General features: G+C 38.4%; 1 protein-coding gene across 5 annotated transcripts in view; it reads right to left on the reverse strand.

Annotated features, from left to right (window-relative positions):
* Positions 1–13,311, reverse strand: part of MARCHF1 (membrane associated ring-CH-type finger 1) — a 462,352-nt gene that overhangs the window by 246,654 nt on the left and 202,387 nt on the right. For 3 of the 5 annotated variants that reach the window (XM_037897485.2, XM_043545930.1, XM_037897484.2), the window contains one exon: positions 10,309–10,518. In XM_037897485.2, the coding sequence (XP_037753413.1) occupies positions 10,309–10,407 (99 nt within the window). In that variant the 5' untranslated portion in view covers positions 10,408–10,518. Of the gene's footprint in view, positions 1–10,308; positions 11,116–11,175; positions 11,259–13,311 lie in introns of those variants that run through there. The other 2 variants (XM_037897486.2, XM_037897487.2) reach the window with 2 other exon arrangements.

Genomic DNA, 13,311 nt, shown 5'->3' on the forward strand with positions numbered 1-13,311 from the left:
AGAATCAACCTTCTGCTGGTGGCATCTGACTCAGATGATGAAAATGAACATACCACTGTCTGCACTGCGTTGGATCGTTATCAACCAGAACCCATCATCAGCATGGATGCATGTCCTCTGGAATGGTGGTTGAAGCATGAAGGGACATACGAATCTTTAGTGCATCTGGCACATAAATATCTTGCGACGCCAGCTACAACAGTGCCATGCAAACACCTGTTTTCACTTTCAGGTGACATTGTAAACAAGAAGAGGGCAGCATTATCTCCTGCAAATGTAAACAAACTTGTTTGTCTAAACGATTGGCTGAACAGGTAGGAGGACTGAGTGACTTGTAGGCTCTGAAGTTTTACATTGTTTTGTTTCTGAATGCAGTTTTTTGGTACATAATTCTAAGTTTGTAAGTTCAACTTTCATGATAAAGAGATTGCACTACAGTACTTGTATTAGGTGAATAGAAAAATACTATTTCTTTTGTTTTTTTACAGTGCAAATATTTATAATAAAAAATAAATATAAAGTGAGCACTGTGCTCTTTGTATTCTGTGTTGTAATTGAAATCAATATATTTGAAAATGTGGAAAACATCCAAAAATATTTAAATAAATGGTATTCTCCGATTGTTTAACAGTGTGATTAATCGCAATTAATTTTTTTAAAGCGCTTGACAGCCCTACTTTTTTATTACATTATAATTATCAATTTTTTTAGTGCTGACAATGTGCTCATTGCTATATAATACACAAAATAAAGTCAGCGCTTGCCTGAAATATCTTACAGTCTAGGAGATAGACACACAGGAAGAAGAAGGGACACTGTGGAAGATGCAGAAGTGAGGATCGCATAGTATGTTTTATGGGGTTGTGGGTATTTAATAAATATTTATAAATGTAAACCTCTGGGGACTCTCAGAAGCGGATATTTAATTAATTGTATGGTTGAAATTAGCCACTTGGTCAGTGCTGAAACAGTTGCCTTTAACCAGAACTGGATTTTTGGACTTACTAAACTTTCAGCTAACGGAGGCAGTTGCTTCCTGGTAAGAGCTCCAGATCAGAGACCAATCTCAAAGTGAATCTCAGAATGCAGGGCCTGATGCTGATTAAATGCTGTGCTCAGTGGCCAATACAATAAAGAGAAGGCTATGCCTAACTTGTTCTAGAAACAAAACAAAACACAAGCACAGGGAATGGGGATAGAGGAAAAGGAAGGAAGGATTGACCAGAGTAGAAGCCCCCAGAAATAACCTTACCTGGGAAACCTTAAAGGGCCCCTTTTACTCTTGTTTCTCTGGAATACTCTTGTGTTCTAGCTGCACTTTTCCACCCTCAAAAAATATGAGGTGTACTAAGTTTGAAACTGCACTTCAGGAATCCCCTATATAGTTGATACATCTTTCAACACTGAAGAGATTTTTAAAAACATATACGTAATTGCTATATATAATTTCCCCCTTCTAGTGGGGAAGTTTCAATGTATGCAATTAAATAATAGAAAAGCCTTAAAAGTAATAATCTTGCTAAAGTCATGAAAAACACCTCACCATTTCTGTAGCAAAGGTGCAAAGCACAAACACATGGATTCAAATCTCCCAGTTTGTTCCCAAAGCTGGAGTTATTGTTTCCATAACAAAGCTGTTTATAATGGGGAAAGAATTGTGGGTAGTATGGAGAGCACATTACCAGCCTTCCAATTTCCAGATCAAAACAGCTCCACTGAAGAGCCAGATTTACGCACCAGAACAGTGTTTGGGGTAGACCTCAACTATGCCCTTGCCTAGAACTTCAGGCCATAATCAGGCACCTCTCTGAAACGCAAGTGAATGAAAGAGCACCATCCAATATAAACAAAAACAAATGTTTTTGCTAATGAGGGGGAAAAGCTTCCACCATTTATCAGCAAAGCAAATATTTGTTGTGCATATTTGGACAAGCAAACTTTTCCTTTTATTGTTCTTCTTACCATTGACCAATTTATACTGTTATTCCAGCAAAGCACCAAAATACACTATATCTCAAACTAAGCAGGAAAATACCATTTGATCTTAAAACTATTTAAAATCTCAGACAAATGTTGAAGTGAAATCTAAATGAAAGTAAATCCAAAGTAAGGCGTTCTTCATACATTTTTAAACTTAGACTGAACAACCCACTTCAAGTGAATGCTACTGGGAGTTCCAGAGCCATCAGGAATTATAACTACAGACTTTCTCCACAAGGCTTGCAGGCAAACTTTAGAAGCAGCAAGAAATATGCCTCATCAGATTTTAAGCACTGACTATGAATGTAGAGAAAGAAGGCAGCTAGTGAGATATGGGCTCTAAAGTTTCAACTGTTTATCAGTGAGAAACGCAATTTTAAAAATCGATACTCTTATTTGGCACACCCCCAATACATGATGACTCAAATGGGTGAAAAGTGCTGCTATCCCCTCCTTTTCCTAAGGAGCCTGACCGTCATACTCGGTAGCCACTGGCACTTACGTAGTCTTATCAGGCAAAGTGAGGAATGGTGATAGTTCTACAGGAAGCTAATAAAGGCACAGCAAGCAATCTCCTATTTCCTTACTGCTAACCGAAGAACTATTTGCCATTCAAAGGAATATCGAGCAGCAACAAGGAGTCAGAAATGGTTAGAACAAAAGAACTAAGTTTTCTTTTTTCAGTTTCATGAAATTTGCTGACATCCAGACCCACCATAACTGACCAATACAATATTAATACCAAAACTGCAGGACACGAATCAGAAGGTTTAAAGAAGGATTTATCTTTACAAAGCACCTTACATCTAGAAGAATCCTAAGTACTTCACAAACTAATTTACAAAATATACTTACTTTAATTACACCTTAATTACAAGAAGTGACTGTAACTTAGTTACATAAAACTACATACAAATTTGGTCAGGAAATGGAGAATAGCTTATAATTGCAGCTACAGATGGAATTCAATGTAACAAGGTAATTGTTGAAATTGGAATGTGTCCAAGAAAATTGGGCTAACTCCCCAACTCTTGTGAGAAGTGCCATAGGACAACAATAGACGTCAGAGATTTGGTTTTATGTCTTATCCAAAAGATGTCACCTCCAGCAGTACAGTATGCTCTATACCAGGCTGGAGCATTTGCTCACCACAGACTAAAAAGAAATAGTGTTGCCTAGAGTTGCCAACACCATTTTCTGCAACCCCAGTTAGTATGTCTGAGTACTTTGCTCTATCCTCTCAGATAAAAATAATCATCTTCGAGCGTCTGTGATTTTGTAACCCTCGACCAGCTGGTCTACAAGGATAATAAAAACTCCAACACTTCTGGTAACTAATTTGTATGAGTTAGCAGGCAATAAATGTAGGAAGGCAACAAGGCTGCCTGTTAAATTACACAGATGCCAACACTGGGAACAGAATTTAAGAACTTCAGCAACACAAGTATCTGCCACCTAAGCTGAAGGATAATTTCATTAATTGTCAGTAGTATTAGGGCTTTGGTATCCTTGCCCACATGCTAAAAGGTGACAAGCATCAACAATTTAGCAGGCCTGATTCCATCCAGCAGAGAGGACGACCATGGTACTCGGATATTACCTCATTTTTATTAGCACCTGATTAATTGCATCCGCAATTTTCAATAACCTAATTTAGGCATATCAGAAGCTGCTCTGATTTTTCCCCTTTAGTAATCATTAAAATAGTTGTTACACTTAATTACATAAGTAAAACTATGTACCTCTTCACCTTAAAAATTACATTTAAATATAATTTATTCTAATTTTGCAACTGACAGACAATACATATATTTGTGATTTTTACTACTGTACTTGTTTTCATTAATGCTGAAAATGTGACAGGTTTCGAGTACCAAATAGTTCTGTATGTAGTTCCCAATTAACAGTGAGAATACGGTACAGATGCACATGAACACATCATTTTCTTTAGAATGCAGCTAAATATATGCTACTTACCAAATATTACCATTGTATTTTTAAAAGGAATCTTCCTTTTTATTTGAGTAATTGTAGCTTATGTAAAGGGAATCCACTTTATGTGCAGAAAGAACATTCAGCTACCAGCATCCTCTTCACAAAGCTTGTCAATAACTTCTAAGCTATTTGTGAACTTTAAGGTAAATGTTAGCAGTTACTTTAGCCTGGCATTTCAAATAAGCGTTAGCAATTACTCTAGGTTGGCATTTGCAATCACCATTCGATGTCAGCTTGATTTCTCACTTGAACAGAAGAGATCTGTTTAGAAAAATAGTATATGCTCTTTACACTAAATTGATGCAAAACATTTCAGTGACAGACTTATTAGAATGCAATTCTCTTTTAAAATACAGATACAGACTTTATAAAAAACATAACATGTTCAAATTCAAATATCATACTGTTTCAGGCTCCCTGTTGGCCAAATTCTGCCCCCGCTAACATGCCAGAGCTAAAAAGCTGCAGATCTGTCACCATTCTGATGTATATGAGATTATATGGCATGGGAGAGGGGAAAGAAGCATTGATGGGACACAAATGGGGACTCAGCATCCCCTTTGCACCACAGAATAACGTGCTGGTATATTCCATGATAAACCACGGAAGAGAGATGGCACTTATACAGATGGATGCACATGTTCCTACAGACCATGGGTTGTCATCACAGATGCAGAGCAGCTATATTGGTGTTCCATACCCTGTTGTCAAATTGGTGCGAAGGAAGGGAAGTTTTCTCTTCCCCCACCACTAACCTCTTTACAGCAGTAGGTCTCAAACTTTTTTACTGGTGACCCCTTTCACATAGCAAGCCTCCAAGGGCGATCCCCCTAATAAATTAAACACACTTTTAGATATATTTAACACCATTATAAATGGTGGAGGCAAGCGGGGTTTGGGGTGGAGGCTGATAGCTCACGACCCCTCATGTAATGACCTTGCGACCCTCTGAGGGGTCCCGACCCCCAATTTGAGAACCCCTGCTCTACAGGAATTCCATGAAAAGCTTTGTCCAGGGGACTAGTTTTTGTCCTGTAGCTCTGCCTGGGTAGCATAGTCTACAGGAATATTAATTTGTAGCAGTCTTAAGTATAAAGTTAACATTTACCAGTAAGCTACCAATGGTATTTCTTCTTTGCAAAGAATGGAAAATAACCATGGAAGCTCTAATGATGTGGTATAGCAATTGCTTGTAAATGTTAACTGTTTAATGATAGCTACAGGATCTTTTGTTTATTAATCATCATGCTAAACAATATATTTTAAAACAATGCTTCACTTTTAAAGTAATTTATTGCAAACATTTTACAGCAATGGCATAATTTAACTTGCAAGTTACTTTGCGGTAGATCACAAGATTGACCGACTGATGTCTATCATTTTCTTACTGTATGTATCAAGGTTATCTTTTCATATGCGGTTACTCAGAAATAAGCTCATGTTATTTTTGATGTATGCTGATGGGCAGTCATTATGTTAATCATTTTAATGTTATATGTTCTGCAATATTCTATTTCCAGAAAATATTAGCTGAGTCACAAATGTAGTAGATAGGTACAAAATGTATCAATGCCAGGGAAAAAATTTGGTTTGGTTGTGTTTACCTTTTTTTCGGGTCATATCATGCTACTTATCGTTATCCTTTATAATCACAATTCATACATTCACCCAGTAAACAAAAAGAGGGAGAGTCTGTTTCCCACAGTAGCAGCAGTAGCTTGCTATTCTCTGTAAACTCTATATTGGTGTTACATATTGTGTCAGATAAGCTTCATTTACTTGCTTTGGCTAAACTACTTTAACACATACAAATTACATTTTCAAGCTCTTTTTTCCTCCCTGGGGGCAATCCATGCCCGTGCAAAGTCAGGCACAGATGGAGACTCCTTATGGGTAACCCTAAGCGTCGGCCCCCGGTTAGTCAAAAGAATTTATCATAAGGGAATGTAAGCATCTCTTGCTCATCTACCCTGGGTTTTTGGAGACACATCCATAGCACTTCTTTAACCTGTCATCACAGGAAAGGAAGCCCAACAGCTCTCCAGCACAGCTACACAAGTACTATCATTAGGAGGTCTATTCTGCCCATCTCAACTCATTGATGCCTAGATTTTCAAAAGTTTTGACAAGTTTACGGTGCTCAACATCAGATAGCGGGGCCCTGATTTTTAGGAGTGTTGTGGAGTCACAGCTTCAATTGATTTTAACAGTTCAGTTGGGACAAACACACACTGACGCCTAAAACATAACTGGACTCCTCTGAAAACGTAGGCTTTAGGGTTTTCCCATTCACATGTGGGATGCTGCACATACAAGTTAGGCATACCTAGGGGTTTTTGTTTACTTAGAGTTTTGGGGGGGGGGTTTTGAAATGAGTGCACAGAAATTTTATATTCTGTATATAAATCAGAATTCCAATATAACTATAGGTCTCTCAGGGCCTAAAATATATAGTAGCAAATTCATCTGTCTTGCAATTTCCCTGAAGCCAATGGAATTACATCCAGAAAGAATTTGGCTTGTTCTCACACACAGGCGTAAAGGCAAAGTATTTATTTGCACTCCAACTTTTCAGAAAAATGTACATTGCAAAAAATCAATGTAACCATGGACTAGGAAAAACACACTTACAAGTTTTACAATGGCTGTCTACAACCACCAATTCATTCCTCATTATTTGCAAGTACCCTTTTTTACACAGTGTTGGTGGAGGAATAGATTGAGAAGGAGGACATGTAAAACTTGCTCAACTAAACCTTTTGGGCCAGAGCCTGTCCTGCATTCCTGAATGCAAAGCTGCCCTAAAGCTAGTGGAAGATTCTCCTTGCCTTGAGGAGATGTAGTACACAGCTATTGTAGTAGCTCCGGTAAAACCCACCTCTCCATGCCACAAGCGCATGGGATTGGCTGTGGAAAAGAGGGTGTGATTGTGTCCCCCCCATTCCCTGAAAATCCCTGGCTGTCCGAATAGTCCCTTGGGGAGCCTTCAGGCTTCGATAAATTGCTTCTCGGAACAATACCAGTGCCCCGTGGCCTCAGGATTGGGATGGTAGTGCAAAAGTGGCCCAAAGCCACTTTTGTCCTCCACTTTTCTCCTGAACTGCACAGTGTGCACAAAGAATGGACCTGGCTCTTTATTATTTACATTTTACGTAGAACCCTACTGCTAACCATGACTTCAACAATACACAGTGAGACAAGCTGACCAGAAAATGCGTTATGTGGCTAAAAAAAAGTTGAGCATCTTTGAATTGCACCCACACTTTTACTCCCACAAAGAAATTGCACATCACGCTCTCAAGAGGCAGGCCACTTTGCAAACACGTCCTCATATGTGCATGCTGTGTTGGTGCTCCCAATATTGCGAGAATATTCATGTGGTTGAGGGCTCTAAGTAACCCTGCACTTAATGATATTATTGAGAATGTCTCAGTATCAGCCAACAACCTGTCTTAAAAGTGAAAAATCCTTTACTGAAATAAAACATTCGGGGGAAGTGCTCCCAGGAGAGACTAGAAACATACAGCAGTGAGTCTTGAACTTTGTATAGTTCTGAGGTCCCTCTGTTGGCTTAACCAGTATACAGCTGCCCTTCACACTACTACACACTGTGTGGCTTCTCTCACTGCAGCCAGCCACATGAATAGACAGGAACTGAAAGGTTCCTCCATCATCTCTAATGCAGCAATTGGGGAACCCAAGGGAATTCCCTACCAACCACTTGTTAGATGACATACACCTTTTACGCACACATAGTAGCCAGGGATTATAGAGCATCTTTCGGACTCTACTCAGGGAATAAGAGGGCGCGTTTCCCTGTTCTACTAAACTAGCCTTCTGGTTCTACCGCCCAAGAAGATCTTTCTAATGGCTAGAGGACAGTGGCTTTCAAAGACACTTTCCCATCAAATAAAAAACACAACCTGCTGGTGGAAAAGGAGGGGAAGCAGCTACTCAGAGGCTCCTAAAAACCCAGAGGAAGGATAGAGGATATCAATATACCTCTTGAGTCTAGCAGGAGGGGAAGGCTGCTACTGGAGACAAAAATAAGATGTGGATTGGGATGGGATTGAGGAAGGTTTCTAGGTGAGAGTGGGAGAGAACAGAGGATAGAGAGAGAGAACAGCTGGCAGGACAAAGGACCTTTTCTGTGAACCCAAATATTAGCCCACTTCAGCACAATGCTGGTGAACCTCATCAGATACCCACAAACACAGAAGAATCAAAACCAAGCATACATTTCAGATATGCTTAGGGTTTTATCTGAACAGTTTCAATTGCCCTGTTCAACAGCCTTCAGCTCTGGAAAGACATCCCTACCACATGATCTAAAGGAGAATCTCCACTAGCAGTTAGTAGTGTTAGGTCTTTTATCCTGCGTAAATTGTGGCCACGGGACAGAGGGAGGACCATATAGTTGAGCAGATCAGACACGCTGTCCAGCAGAGGGCAGTTTTGAATATGCATTTTAACCAATACTCTGCAACAGGCACAATTTTTTGTAAAAAAAAAAAAAAGTAAAAACTAATTAAACTTTCATGAAGCTAATAAATTCTGCAAACTAGTGTGCTCTTCCCAACTACACATCTGTATGAAAAACCTGCAAACATTTGTACTCAGAGGTATCTGATTCTTTCCAAAATGATTTGATTCAGCCCTTCACCGGACAAAAATCACCCACAGTGGAGCACAAGACAATTCTACTGATTCTAATTAACTCTGTGTGGACATTAAACAAATGTGTTACTCTGTCAAAAATAATTTAAATCAAAAATTAAAGAAAGCCGATTTATTCTACGTATCATTTTACATGTTAGATTTTCATATATGAAATCTTATTTTGAACACCTTCCACTTCAATCTTTATCACTATTATGGAAAAAATTAAAATGTGTTCCAAGCACACAAAACTCTAGGCATTATCAAGTTTGATAAACACTGATTAGCACAGTGCATTTGGAAAAAGATACTTTTTTTCACTTCTAGGGGAAAGACATTGTCAAGGATATTCTTCACTGAAATTTAAAATCAGAAAACAACGACTGCTACATTTGTCTTAAGCCAATTACCAGACCAAAAGAGTTTCTCAGTCTAAAATCAGTCAATAAATTAACTAGTATTTTCCACCATCACACACAACACTGGAAACATCAGTCATCTGTTAGTCTCTAAAATTATTTATTGAGAACAAAGTCATACAAATGATTAAAAAAGGGAGGTTGTAAATACCACTTCTCTTTGGAAATTCAGTGAACTTTATTACTTTTCTCCCAGTTCATCATTAAAATATTCTCATTTGTTTTCTCCACACCCACACTTGTTTTCCAGATAGAAAGATTAACATCCAGAACAGAAAAAATGTTTGTTAAAGATTAATTGGGAATATATACCAAGCAAAAATTGTTTAAGGGGGCTGGGCAGCTTTAGCTGCTACAGTATTTATTTTTCATATCGTCTCAGCCTCGCTGTTTTGTAAGGTGTCACCTACTCCTGATAGGTATTTTAAGCTAGAATCTCTGCCGCCCACGCACAAAACACTTTTCAAAACTTAGAAACAATTGTGGAGATTTTTACATTTTATTTACATTTACATTTTTACTTTTTCATTATATTATGATCCAAGAATATTCTCTTAAATAGGCGAAACCTGATTATTAATACTGGTGGAATAATATTTGTTGCTTTTTAATCATCTTTTTCATGAAAGGCAGAGAACAATGGATGAAAAACAAAACAAACGGATGCATTTTAAATGAAAATGTAGACTAATTTGTAGGCTATAGAATTTGTGCCTATATTTAACACAAGGAGTACATGCATATTAGTGAAACAGATATTAACATAATAAATATGTTTTCCCTTAAAGAGGACTCTTTCTAGGCTATTCCTTCCCCCCCCCCCCCCCCAAGAACTAGGAACAAGAAACTAAAATGTTCAAACTGCCTTGACATCTGAAAATCTGCACATGTATACGGAATAATATCCATTGTCTTTCAATGCTAGTGGGCTACATACTTCATAAAAAAATTAAACATTTAAATATTTAAATGAAACGTAACAAAAATCATGCTTCTGGCACTGCAATTTGCAACCTCCTCTTTCAGCAATAATCCCTAAATATTTATAATCCGCCCCCCCCCCCAATTCAGAGATGCATTTTAGTATATTGTTATTAGTTTTATAGGAATTCAATTTCGGTCTACTAAAGCATGCTGTGATCATGTGTAGTGCTGGTCCAAAGCTACAGCACAGTACATCCTGTTGAGCACACAGAAATGCGAGCTACTGTGGATTGGCTTTTCCTATTATATCAAATCAAAACCTTCCTCTTACCTCGACTTCCTTGCTCTTCTCTTTGTTTCTGCCCATTGAACTTCTCCCATTGCTGGCGGTCTCCCGCGCTGGGACTACAGAAATCTGTTGGAGGGGCATTTTGACAGTGCTGCAGGTTGCCAATACCTGATTGGATGCCTTATATCTTCACTCCCCCTGAGTAGCCCACCTGTATAATTGTTCATATCCTGGCTTTCCCAAGCTCAGTTTCTAAATAAAAAGGGGAAAATAGTATTTGAGACACTGTAGCACAAGCCAGTCTTCCATCAAAAAAGTAAAGCAAACCACATTTGGGAAAGAAAAAAAACTGCACAACATAATAATCCAGAGAGTTTTGCATTCTCAGACAGACGAGTTACTGCGAGTAATAACTACTCTGCCTTGTCACTGGAGCACCCCTTTCCCCCCCCCTAGAGCATTGTGGGAGACCATTCAATTTCTATGCTTCCTAATAACTGTCATGGAAACCAAGGAAACCTAGGTCTCACAGGCCCTTATTAGCAACTGCTTCCCTTTAATGGCACAGACTCCCACATTTGCAGCGGCTGCCACTTCTGCTTTTGTTTCCTGGCTGATTCCACAGGAGTCCACTAAGCACCCAGAGACACTGCATCGAGCTGACTAGGTAAATAGGCATAAGTCTGAAAGGATTAGTGTCCTATTTTGGAGCCAAATCTCCTCCTTGAAAAGCACGGACAGCTTGCTGTGTCCTTCGTGCGTCCACAATAATCTGTTTAGGTCAAAGGATCTGCCTCGAAGTGAAGCGCAGCAGTGAGCGAATGAGGTGCAAAAAGGAAGACCAGACCGGGAGCAATTGCAAATGTGCCTTTCAGTGGTTGGTAGTAAGAAGTTAACCCTTTCCCATACCTTTCTTTCTCTGAGACAGCACCAGAAGCAAGCTCAGCAGGATAAGTCACAGGCACAGAGCAGAGCACACATGGCAGTTTTACACTTACACATGCATTCTGAAAGGTCATTTGCATGAATGTATTACACCCAATAGCTGCTGCTCCTCTCAGGTTCCAGAAACAAAACCAAGGGAACGGTTTCTTCTCCCCACTTTAAAGTACAAAACAATAGAAGCAGTCCCCAAGTGTCATACTGCACAAAAGGGTATGGAAATTAAAGCTGTTTTAGAAATTTCTCCCTCCTAAGAGTGCTTTGTTTGATATATCTATTTCTAAAAACATTTTTTAAACTTCTGAAGGTATAAGAAACAACTAGCCCAGAACAGAGCAAATCATATTCTAAGCAGTGTTTTGATAACATAGTTATGGATGCAATAAAGAAAAATCTAGACAGAGCAAGCACCACGGTCTTTTATTGGCAACTTACACATTAAGTAATATGTGAACAGGCTGTACCACACGTGTTTCAAGATATCCTCAAACAGGTAGTTGAGTTTTTACTTATATCAATAAGGCAGCTTATGTACATATATTGGATCACATTATTTATTATTTTGTGAAGAGATTCTCTTAACACCTTTTTCTTTACTGTGTCAACTACTATCTCTCACTTTACTGGATTAAAATAGCCTACTTGAAAGAACCCAAAAATAAAAGTTAAGGCCTGGTTTACCATTGCATTACTCCAGTTGTGCACCAGTGATTTCAGTGGAGTTACACTTGCATAAAACTGGAATAACATGAAGGTGAATGAGTCTCTTAGCAGTCCTTTTGGAAGGCATACATATGTGTTACACCCTTTCTGCGGGAGCTGCACAAAATATACGGATATGCAGTGGAGACATATTTACACTAAATACAAATGAAATCTATTTGCACTCCCAAATTTCCTTTAAACTTTTGATTCCTTTATTGGATTTCCACCTATTTACATTCAATTCACATATTTTACATTTTAAAATTAGTTTGAAAAACTCAGACCTCGAAACACATACAGCATCAGAGGGGGATCTTTTCTGAACTTGGAATATAAACTAGAAAAATATTGGCTTTTAAGCAAAGCACAACTAGAAACAGTTTACGAAAACAGTTCTATACATGGATCAAGTACTTTAATGGCATTTCGAGACAAGTAATACTGTTTTCAGAGTAGCAGCCATGTTAGTCTGTATTCGCAAAAAGAAAAGGAGTACTTGTGGCACCTTAGAGACTAACCAATTTATTTGAGCATAAGCTTTCGTGAGCTACAGCTCACTTCATCGGATGCATTCAGTGGAAAAAAACTGAATGCATCGGATGAAGTGAGCTGTAGCTCACGAAAGCTTATGCTCAAATAAATTAGTTAGTCTCTAAGGTGCCACAAGTACTCCTTTTCTTTTTAAGTAATACTGTATATACCATATTGTTGAGCTTAGTGTATTCATATTAAGTAATACTGTTGTCTAAGGTTAACAAATCCTTATTAACCTGTCAAAAGTTTTAAGCCTCTAGACAAACTATCTTCCTGCTCTTAAAATCTATAGGATTAGGAGAAGCCGTGAATCTAGGTCTGCTTTGTCATGAAAGTCATCCACCTCCTTCTTAAAGCAACAGCAGAACTGTATTATTTGTGTGAGGGACTTGAAAGTGAATTTTCTAGTAAAGAGCAGAGTCCACATATGCTTCTTTAAGTAAAAAAAAGAAATGCTAACTTCGCTTTGGATGCAGTACCACTCTAATTCTTCATTTTAAAGAATCTGTATCGAGATTCAAATCAGACATGTCTAGGTTAACCAGTAATCCATTAAAGCCCATGCAGATCTCTCTGAGTTAGCCAGAAAAAGAGCTTATAGGATATGACAAGCAGTTCTTGGTAAGCTTGACTTTTTCCCCTCCCCGCAACCTATTTAGTTTATGAACCCCCAGTTTATTCTAAAACAGAAAGTCAGATCTAAAATTGAGGCAGATGCCTTTTATAGGCACAGGTTAGTTGCTGTACTGCAACTAAAATACACCCCATCCTCCTCTTTTTCCTGAAATGCCAATGACAGATTTTAGGATGGAATATTTTACCCTTTCAGTGGCTGTCCCATTAATAAGAGGAAGCCTATTGTGA

Source organism: Chelonia mydas, chromosome 4, assembly GCF_015237465.2.
Source record: "Chelonia mydas isolate rCheMyd1 chromosome 4, rCheMyd1.pri.v2, whole genome shotgun sequence".
Classification (NCBI taxonomy): Eukaryota; Metazoa; Chordata; order Testudines; family Cheloniidae; genus Chelonia; species Chelonia mydas.